This window comes from Aedes albopictus, chromosome 1, assembly GCF_035046485.1.
Source record: "Aedes albopictus strain Foshan chromosome 1, AalbF5, whole genome shotgun sequence".
In the NCBI taxonomy this organism is placed as follows: domain Eukaryota; kingdom Metazoa; phylum Arthropoda; class Insecta; order Diptera; family Culicidae; genus Aedes; species Aedes albopictus.
Window position 1 is genome coordinate 329,764,612 of NC_085136.1, and position 10,790 is coordinate 329,775,401.

General features: G+C 45.4%; 1 protein-coding gene across 1 annotated transcript; it reads left to right on the top strand.

The window, feature by feature from the left end:
- The first annotated feature begins 4,380 nt into the window (after window positions 1-4,380).
- Window positions 4,381-9,860, top strand: LOC109424788 (zinc finger protein 583). Its single transcript, XM_029867691.2, has 4 exons — window positions 4,381-4,754; window positions 5,199-5,666; window positions 8,484-9,608; window positions 9,667-9,860. Exons 1-4 carry the CDS (start codon window positions 4,507-4,509, stop codon window positions 9,818-9,820), a joined length of 1,995 nt encoding a protein of 664 aa, XP_029723551.2. The 5' UTR covers window positions 4,381-4,506; the 3' UTR covers window positions 9,821-9,860.
- The last annotated feature ends 930 nt before the right edge of the window (window positions 9,861-10,790 follow it).

Sequence of the window (10,790 nt, forward strand, 5' to 3'; positions counted from 1 at the left end):
GCTTATTGGTTACGAAATCAACCGTGTGACGTTGGAAGTTTACTTTCCTTCCATAAATCTACTTATTTACCAGCACCACTTTCCGCATCTACATAAGAAATGGGTAATTGCATGTTTCCTGAAACGTTTTTCTGAATTATTATTACAGACCATGGTTTGGGGCAAAGCGACTTCTACCGCACATCCAACCCGAGACAGAGTTGAACGACGAGGGCCGAAGCATCCGAGGCTATCGATTCAAGCGTTCAAGACTGGTTGGCCGATGCTGACTGTCGTGCAACCTGGAGGAGAAATCGCAGAAGGAAACGATGTCTGGCAATTACCAGATCGGAGTAATACTGAAGATCGCCGGTACAATAGTGATGAAATGATAGTGCACAGAAATAAGAAAAGAAATTCGTTAATGCTAGAGCTAAATTGCCTATCTCAACGTTTAAAAATATTTGACAAGATTACAGAAAGACATTGTTCATCAAATAAGGTTAGGCTTACTGGCCTACCTAGGCTTTCAAGAATAGTTAGTATATCTAGAATAAGAAGTGATCTGATTTTTGAATAATTGTTCATTCGAATGTTCATGCTTCCCGAAGGGGGAAGGACTATTGTATACTGAATTTACTTTGTATAAATGCACCTTAGCGTGCAATCAAATGATCAAACAATCATTAACTGCTTGCGCGCGGGGACGCGCAAGCGTACGCGCAACTGCGCGATCGATATTATAAATACAATAAAGCGGCGTCTGGACGCTCTCTTTTAGTTATCAACACTCGAACAAGTCAAACGTATTTATCTTTATCGCTTACCCCGGAAGAATCCCCCAGTGATCTATTGAACCTTAGTGATTGTATCATAGTGAATCTGTGAGTCCGTTCGTTGGTGATTAACCCATTGGATATTGGAATAACCCGGAACACCGGATTTATTACTCATCTGAACCTTCTTCTTCTAATTCGTGGCTGGTAGAATCTCCACTGTTGATTTGTCGTACCTTATCCTTCCGGCGACGTGAGCCGACTTCCTTCCGTCCCTTTCGTCCTGCACTTTCCTTCGTCTTGGTTTTACAGCATCTCCTGAAATGTCCTATCAGATGGCACTTCTCGCATCGCTTGTCTCTGGCTGGGCATTCGTCGTCATTTGCATAGTGTCCGCTTCTACCGCACCGGAAGCATTCTCCTCGTGAGCCGGTTGATACCCGATGGACCTCCTCGCTTCTTTGTAGATGTTTCTTGTGCTTCTCGATCGTCTCCAATGAGCGGCCCAGCTCGACCGTCTGCGATAACGTCATGTCTCCTTTGGTCAGGATTTTGGCCCTCAGGTCATCCGAAAACCCCTTTCCAAATATTTGCTCCTGGATGGCTACCTCCAGCCAGTCACCATACTCGCACATCTGGCCTTGTTCTCGTAGCCGCAGAACAAACTTCTCAATGGACTCATCCGGTCCTTGCTCCAAGTTTCTAAATATGTGCCTTTCACGGGGTAGGCACTTAAGAGGCAAAAAATAATCGTCCAAGAGCTTCATCGCTGCTTTATAAACGTCAGACCCATCCGGCACATCTAGGTCTTCTTCTCCTTTTAGGTTGAAGTAGATGTCCTGCACGTCGCTGCCTGCATAGTGGAGTAAATATGACCTTTTTCTAGCTGCGACGGTGACGTTGTTCACTTCGAGAAAGATTTCGAACGACCGCTTCCATTTCTTCCAGCGGCATGATACGGTCGACGTGTCGCTAGGATCAAACTTCGGCATTGCAGATCCAGCCAATCCATCCATATCGAATCTTTCAATAGTTCCTTTCGTTCTGTTTCGCCCACAGTCCCGGATCACACCAGTTTGTTTACAAATTTCACGTCGACTTTCGAACCGAATTTAATCGTTTCCCGCGTCCCGAATTGAATCGATTTTTCGATGACCGCGATGACGAGGCTCTAGTTCACCTCCGTCGCCAAATGTTACCGTGATATCCGTTCCGTAACCGTTTGAAATTACCGAAATAAATTACTTAAGAAATTCGTTCGACCGTTTATTTACTTTTCTCTTGTTTCAACTGATTTCCCTCCCGTGTTGCCAGTTGACTTATCCGCATATAACAGGCGCCCACCGATGCTGTTATGACACAGTCGGCTTGGTCACATGAACTTCAGCCAAGGATGGGAATACTCACTTGCAAAGAGTTATTGCGAATCTTTCCTGAAATCCGCATACTGGCCAACAATTTGTGCGCCGACAGCCCATGCGCCGGGTTGTGCGCCATACAAAATGTAAATAAACAAGTGTCAAAATGGTTCGCGCCAAGAGCTCTATCTCTCTTAGGGTTCGGATCCATTTTTTGTCTAAAACATTGAACTTCCTTATGTCTGGAAATAATGTACAACAAAGATATTATTGCCGGTAACAACGCTTTTACTTCATTAAACCTCTGATTAATAGTGATTTGGCTAGTGAAAAACTTGGCGCATAGGCAATCGGCGCGCAAATTGTGCGCTGGTGTGTGGATTTGAGTTAATCGTCGCAAAGTGACCAACACACATTATACCCTGGCGCGCAACCTAGAGGTAGAAGAGCAACTTGTCGAAATGCTAAAAATTCTCGAGAAGCTCAATACACTCACTTGATGTTTTCTCAGCTCAGAAGCGTGCAATCAAGAAATGATGTATGGACGACTTTTGCCTTGTGGTTTGGTCTAAAACTTTTCCGAATAGAGTAGGGGTCCCACACACATACCAAAGTCGTGAAGGAGCTGCGCAGGCAACTCTCCACAAGGTGAATGTAAATTACACTCACCTCGTAGAGAGTCGCTTTCACAGCCCTGTCACGACTTTAAGATGCGCGTGCGATCTCTACTCTATTCGGCAAAGAGGAGTTTTAGAGCAAATCACAAGACAAAAGTCGTCCATACATTGTTTCTTGATTGCATGCTTCTGAGCTGAGATAATAGCAAGTGAGTGTAACTCTTTGCAAGTGAGTGTTCCCATCCCTGACTTAAGAACTATGGTGACTGGCGTGGACTACACCAATGAAAAGCCCTCAAGTAATCCGTGCGTTCCGTGTATTGAAGGCAAACATTAACGTATATCGTTCAAATCGAAAAAGAGGAGTGCGACAAAAGATTCCGATCTCTGCGGCCCTATGGAGATGATATCGATTGGAGAAAGCAGATACTTCATTACTGAAGTCGTAGAAAAAAGTTCTGGCTGCTCTTCAAGATTTCAGAGCTTTCGTTGAGACACAAACCGGTAAGAAACTAAAACGGTTAAGAACCGACAATGGTAAGGAGTATATGGCAAGGAATGTCGAGCGCTACTTCCAAGAAAGTGGTATTGCCCACAAGACAACGGTAGCCTACAATCCAGAACAAAATGGTGTAGCAGAAAGGATGAACCGATCGATGATGTAGCGAGCTAGAGGTTTGTTGTTCGACGCTGGATTGATCAAACGTTTTTTGGCAGAAGCTGTCAGTGCCGCAGTTTACCTTATAACATCTAAAGATAATTAGGTTAATATTATTTAAGGATATTGCAAACACACTTCCTGCTTCAAAGAGTATCTTAGATACTGACACTTACTTCTTTCATTTTGATGTAGGTAGTAATAACACAGAATAATCAGAACATCACCAAAACCAACTGAGGTAGCGCCGTAGCGCTACCGTCACTTAGTCGGTGCCATCACCATGGAAACATCTTTACAGCACAGTCAGGCTTACTCCTCGTCTCTTCTCCGTCGTGCACGCAATCCGTCATCATTAGAACAAACATCGCTTCATCACTCAAAGTTATTTCATTCTGGAACCACATAATGACAAAACGCGGTATGTATCGACAACGAATGTCGACGCTCTCGATACTTACTTCGGCACTAGGCACCATTGATTGGCGTGACACCTCTGGATGGCGTAGCGCTATCAGCCGCCACTTCAGCAACGCGGAACTGAGTTTGGACACAATCCTTCGTAATTCATCTCAAAAACAATAAGCCACATTCCATCAGAATTAACACAGAACAAACACTCCTTCACTCGTGGAGTAGAAGAACCATCCGGATGGCGTAGCACCAGTCAAACCGTCAGCGGAATCGCGAAAAAAATGTGACAAGCAGCTCAAAACACGACTGCACAATGCAACGCCTACTGATGTGATTCGTTCAGAGTTAGCAGCATCCCACGTGTGTCATAAGAATAACGTGCGCCGGTCGGTAGGATGCTGTGATGGCGAGGAAGCTGGTCGTAACCTGCCAAAAATGCACGTGAATCGTAAAGTGTCTAGCTTCTATATTCATACTGCCGAAATGTGCAAGTCCGTTTCTGTTTCGTTGTGTTTTCGCTATCCCTTTCTAACATCATCAATCAGTTCTGTTTACATTTTGTTTCGAATGACCTCGATAAACAGCTGTAAGCTGCATCTTGCTGCATAGCAGGATTGCGTCTGGTTTGTGTTTTTTTAAGACTCAAAAACTAAGTGTTCCGAGCAGGTAATAGGTATCAATTTACGGTGAAACTACAAGTAGCAATGCCATGTGTGGTCCCCACCTGTGGAACGTCCGAGGGAAGCTTCATGCTGTTCCCGAGGGATGGAACCCTTTCGGAGCGCTGGTTCGAGGCGATTCAGATCGGTTGCGGCATCCTGATGGAGCTGGACGAGGACCGAGATCTGAGCCAGACGGAGATATGCCTGTGGCACTTTGGCACGGATGAAGCGTCACTGGACGACGAGGAGGATGATCATCGGTACCGGGAGCCGAAGCTGTTCGCCAATGGGTATGTAATAAATAGGCTACATAGGCTTCTGCCACCGTTTGACCAACTGGTAAGGTAAGACCTCTGGAATGGTACTTCTAAATGTCGAGAAGGCATACGATTCAGTATGGCAGGAATTAAACCTGCACAAGATGCTACTAGGAAACTTTCCAATGTATATTCTGAAGATTATACGGTCCTGTTCGTTTTTCTATGGACACAGCATTTGCCAGACCATCACGAAATACGTTACGGTGTTCCGTAAGTATCATAAAACATAAGACCGTTCGCAATGCTGTTTTATTTTGTATGGCGAGTTTTAAAATTTTTAAAACTCGCCATACAAAATAAAACAGCATTGCGAACGGCCTAATGATGGTGTATAATCTGCAATGGCAACTAACATTCCAGGTTTTATGAAGGTAACACCGTAACACTCAAATTCATCAACGCCTTAATTTTCAGCACTGGAGAAAAGGTGGAAATCACCAGTTGCCGCCTATGTCTGCATTTCTTCCCGCGTTCCTACGTACTTTCGGCCGATGGGAATCTCGCCGGAAGTGATCTCAAGTCGACCATCTACGAGACGTTGACCATCGCCATCGGGGAAGGCGATTTCCTGCAGCACGTTTGCATCGAATGCCTAGCCCGACTGGAGCTACTGGTCTCAATTCAGCGGGAATTTTCCCAGTCGGAAGTGGAATTTCAAGAGTTGCTTAAATCCGCACGGGAATGCTCGTTCGATGTGCACAGTATGGTCAAGCTGGAGCATCCCTCGGTGGATGCTCTCATAGAGGAAGAACGAGCCGAATCGACACCGGAGCCGGAGTACGACGTTGTGGAGGAAATCATCGACGATGGGCAGACGGCCGAGAAAGCTACCGTTCGGGTTACTATTACGGAACGGAAGAAAACGGGGCCGGCTGTGGTCAAGTAAGTTGATAAGGAATGTTCTATTGGTAATAAGGCGAGCAAAACTTTTGGAATTTCCTGATCTTGTTGATTGTAAGCATTCAACTTCACAAACCTGGTTGAAATTTTTATGTTCTAAGGCATACTACATATCAAGTTAGAAAGCGTTCAGACTTGAAACACCTTCCGATTCCGATAGATTTCAGGATGGTAAAAATAGCGAATATTCAAAAGATGTACGGTCAAATAATAATATAGAATACAAAGAATTATTCGGAAAAAGCTCACCAATTTCCATTTTGTTGGTCGCTGGACGCTTCGATTTCTTTCTATCTTAGCGCCAAACACTGTTCTAGTTATAATAGTTTATTTATCTGCTAATTGCGCGTTAGTATTTCTTCATTTTTGACTCACTGTTTCCTTCCCGCGTTGAACAACGCACTCCCGGCAAGAAATATTCGAAAACTAGCCGATCTTACTTTTAACAGAGTGAAAACTTGAGACACCTGTACTCTAACATCCCGCCTCAATTGATCAATCACAGCATCGTCCGAAGTTTTCCAAATCGTGGAGCAGCAAGGCTTTTCATCATCAAGGCCGCTATTTGAACCTCGGTTGGCTGGTACTGAAGTCTGATCTGCTTCTGCTGAATCAGATCTCGCAGGAAAAAGTACTGTACATATATCAATGTGCTTCATTCTTTCATGCTTTCTTGGTTCTTCACAGATGGCAATGTACGGCTGATTGTCTTCATATACAGTCACCGGTAAGGCAACTGGCACGTCGAGCATCTTCAAGAGGTTCACCACCCACATCGCTTCGCAGCTAGCATGACAAAGAGCCATGAACTCCGCTTCAGTGGTCGACAATGTACACGGATCGCCGGTCATTTGGATTGTTGCCCCAGTCCGCATCGGCAAACACGGACTACGGCGAGTGTTTCCGAATCCGTCGACCGCCGGAAAGCCAAGTGATAATCGACGGTAGCTCGCAGGTACATCAGTATTCTCTTCAGGTGTATCCAACCCAAGAAACATAACTAGCTGAATAGCAGTTTCTTAAGCTGAAGTTTGCTTAAGAGTCTACATTTATACAGCGAAAATGGTTGTTCGTCCGTCGCGCAACACTGGAAACTCGCGAAGTAACTTACCGCTGCGCAGATGTCCGGCCTCGACTTTACCATCAGGTACAGCAAGCAACCGATCAGCTCCTTGTACGGCTTCTTCGTGACCCGTTTCGGATCTTCACACTTGAGTAGCTTCAGATGAGGATCCATCGGTATAGCAGAAGGTCGACAATCTGCCATCCCGAACCGCTGCAGAATCTTCATCAGGTACTGCTTCTGATCAACCGTCATAACGCCCTTCGTTTCCGGTTGATGTTCAGTCCAAGGAAACATCTCACGTCCTCCAGAACCGGCAACAAACGACACAGTTTTCGCAGCAGCGCCAGCGCCGGCTTTCGCAGGCTGCTTCCTCTCGTGGTTTCAGACTTGCTCTTGGCGCAGTCCAGATTCCGGGCATCCGGCCCGTTTGTGGCCAAATTTTCCGCAGCCAAAGCACTTCAATCTACACTTTCCACCGGACTTATCAGCAAACACGACGTCCTCCGGTTCTTTATTCGATGAATTTCTTCCCTTGCGCTTCGATTTGACGTCCAAGTGCTTCCCCTTCACGAATTCCAGGGTCAATTTCTCCAAAACCGCCTCCATGGCCGTGTTCACTGACTCATACGACGACTGCATGGTCAGCATCAGATAGCACACGATGTCGTCCTCGTCCATTTTCGCACCGGTTGACTTCAGTTCTCGAACCAACTGGTCGAAACGTAGAAAGTGGGACTCCAAACTTGAACGCTCGTCGTGCTTCATTTCCAGCAGCTTCCGTTACAGCATGAACCGGTTTGTCAAGCTCTTCCGCTCGAAAACTTTATGTAGTCCGTCCCAGGTTTCCTTCGAACTCCTCTTGTCTTTAAGGCCGCACGGGACGACGTGTAGTTTTTCCTATCTTCCCTCTCTTTCTAACAATTTGCCTCGCGATTTTGAAGAAGCAAATATCAATTTCCACTGCACTGACGTAGCTGAAACTTTAGTCGATTGTGCACCACAAGTGAGCAAATGAACGATCAAATTTCTAGTCAATAATATGAAGTAGAAGTTGAGATTTGCATCTTACTAGCAACAGAGCAATGGCGGAGGATTCAACCACCGTCCCGTCCGGCCTTAATGTATTCCAGGTGACTATCCGATACCGCACCGTTCAGGACCGAGCGGCACTTGTTGTCCTGCCTCTTCTGGCATGCTTTCTTCTTTTCCCAGAAAATTTCCTCTTCCGCTTCCACTTCGACACAGTGCGCGACATCCTGAACCGCCAGTTGTTGAAACCCGTTTCGTCGAAAGGCTTGATCTTCTCGAACTTCTCGTCGTCTCCCATCGTGGCGGATTTTTTTAATCGGCTTCCAGAATCTTCTCGGTTTGGGTTCACTGAGCCCACAACCTTTTAACAGAGTGAAAACTTGAGAAACCTTTACTGGTTGGTGGTTGACAAAGGAATGATCTAATTTATTTTCTCAAAGTCATCGAATAATCTAAGGTTGCTATGATCTATTGTACTCTAACACTTACACCCTTGTTTGCTTTTTGCATCGAATAACTCACTCCCGTTGAAAATTCTTTTGAATCTAGCTACTTTTCGTAAGGCAAACAAAATGGGCCTATTCTTGCCATATTCTGAGAGGGCTCTAAATATCTATTTAGAATTCCGTGTTTTGCTTGCTTTGATCCGTATTCACTTACTAAAAACTCTGAAATATTTCAATGCACGTGTTTTGTAATTTAAGGGTTCGAAAGAAACGGAAACAAGTGAACCTTAATCTGGTTACCATAATGAAAAAGAAATGTTACATTTGTTCAGTGATCTTTAAAGATGCCAACGAACTGTCGTTACATTTGACGGAGATGCATTCCGGTAAGGATGGCTATCACTGCGAGGAATGTTCGTTGGATTTCCCCCTGCTACCGGCTTACAACAGGCATCTTTCTCGCCATGATAAATCCGAAAGACCTCACAAGTGCAATTTCTGCCCTATTCGCTTCAAATCCACCATTCAATTGAAAGCTCATGAAAACAGGCTTCACGACACTAATCACGACGTGAATTACCTGCCGGAACAGCCCACGCGAATCGAATGTGAAACCTGTGGGAAAGTATTCAGTTACAAGCACAAACTGAAGATGCACATCCGGATGGTTCACATGGGCGGCAAACAACCCTCGTGCAACATTTGTCACAAAACTTTCACGGCCACCTCTAGCTTAGAAAGGCACATGCTTCTGCACACGAACGAAAAGCCACACGTCTGCCCAAACTGCGGAATTTCCTTCCGACGTGCGCTCCTACTTCGACACCACATGCAGATGGAGCACGAAGGCCGAAATCCTCACGTTTGCTCAGAATGTCAGGAACAGTTCAAAAACTACCACCAACTCTACATTCACAAGCAGGTTGTTCACCTGAAAAAGCCCTTCGGCGGAGGAACCAAACAGCGGAAGTACCACCTCGATTGCAAACTCTGCAAGTCATCTCACGCCAAAACGTCCGACCTGGAACGACACATCAAATCGGATCACCCCGGCGAGACCTATCCGTACCCGCAGTGCACGGATTGTCCGCGAACTTTCCTCTCCAAGACCCACCTGGACCACCACAAGGCCATCCACACCGATAAGTACGCCTGCCAGGAGTGCGGCAAGCGGAACACCTCCATCCAGACGCTTCAGACCCACATGGAGAACGCCCACTCCGACGTCCGGCGGTACGACTGCCCGGTCTGCATCAACAAGTCGTACAAAACGGCCGTCTCGCTGCGGCAGCACATGGCTACGCACTCCCACGGTAAGAAGCACGTGTGCGAGTACTGCCAGAAGGGCTTCGTGCGGAAGGATCACATGCTGATCCATCGGAGGTAGGTCCCTGAGAGTTGCCAAGTTCTCTTCTCAGTTTAAAATCTCGTTTCGTTTCAGAATCCACACCGGCGAGAAACCCTTCCAGTGTACGAACTGTCTGAAGCGGTTCAACGACGATGCGAGTTTCTGCAGGCACAGAAAACGCTGTCTGGAACCGATGGCCAAGGCGGACGAGGACAATGTGGATGATTTGCTGAATTTTGATTTTTGATTTTAGGGTAGTGGCACACCGAAAAAAGTTTAAAACATTACAAAACTATTACGTTATGTTGTTTATTTAATTATGACTTTCCTTGAACTGGTCCAAAGTCGTGAAATACCAAGAGATTGCTAATTAGTTCTGTAAACTGGAATATGAAACAACTCTGGGACGTTTTAAGGGGCTTTAAGAGTGATTCAGAGGTACCTCAGGTGCCTTTAAAGCAAGTTGCATGGAGGTTTCAGGAACGTTTTAGGGGCCTTTTAAAGGCGTTCTAAAGGAATTCAGAGACATTTTAGGTCAGGATCATATCAGAGGAATTTCAAGAAAACCCATAAATCAAAGAGGTTTCAAATAGATACAATAGAGAGGTCGTATCAAAAAGTTTCAAGGTTATTGTGAAGGAGTCTCTGAAAATCCTCTGAACGCTTCCGTTACGCCTCTGAAACCTGCCGAAAATGCTCTGATACTCTATGCCTCCAAAATCCGCCTGAAACCCCTTCGAACCCCAAGTAACGCACATGATAATCTCCAAAACCCCCGAAAACGCCTCTGAAACCCGCCGAAAATGCTCTGAAACTCCCTGGAATCACCCTAAAGCCCCCTCGGACTCCGTAAAACTAGTGTTGGTAAAAACTCAAATTCTCAAATCCTATAAGAGCATGGTTGAGTTGTTTCACGCGCGATTCCTGACTCGCCAAACTAACCGTCGAAAAATTCATGCATAAGCTGACTCGCGATTTTACCCATTGCTTAATATGTTGGTTTTCATATTATTTACAACGAAGTTTTTTGGATTGTATGAAAAAGCCTGCATACACACTGAACGCTTTCAGCAATATTTTACTAAATTTTGCCGAGCTGAAGGGTCCAGCAAAATTTCAGCATGATGCTGAATAACATTTGGATAATTTTCAGGCACAACTTTGGAGAAATTTTAAAGCATAGTGCTGTGTACCAGCTGAATTGTTAGTTGTTAAAA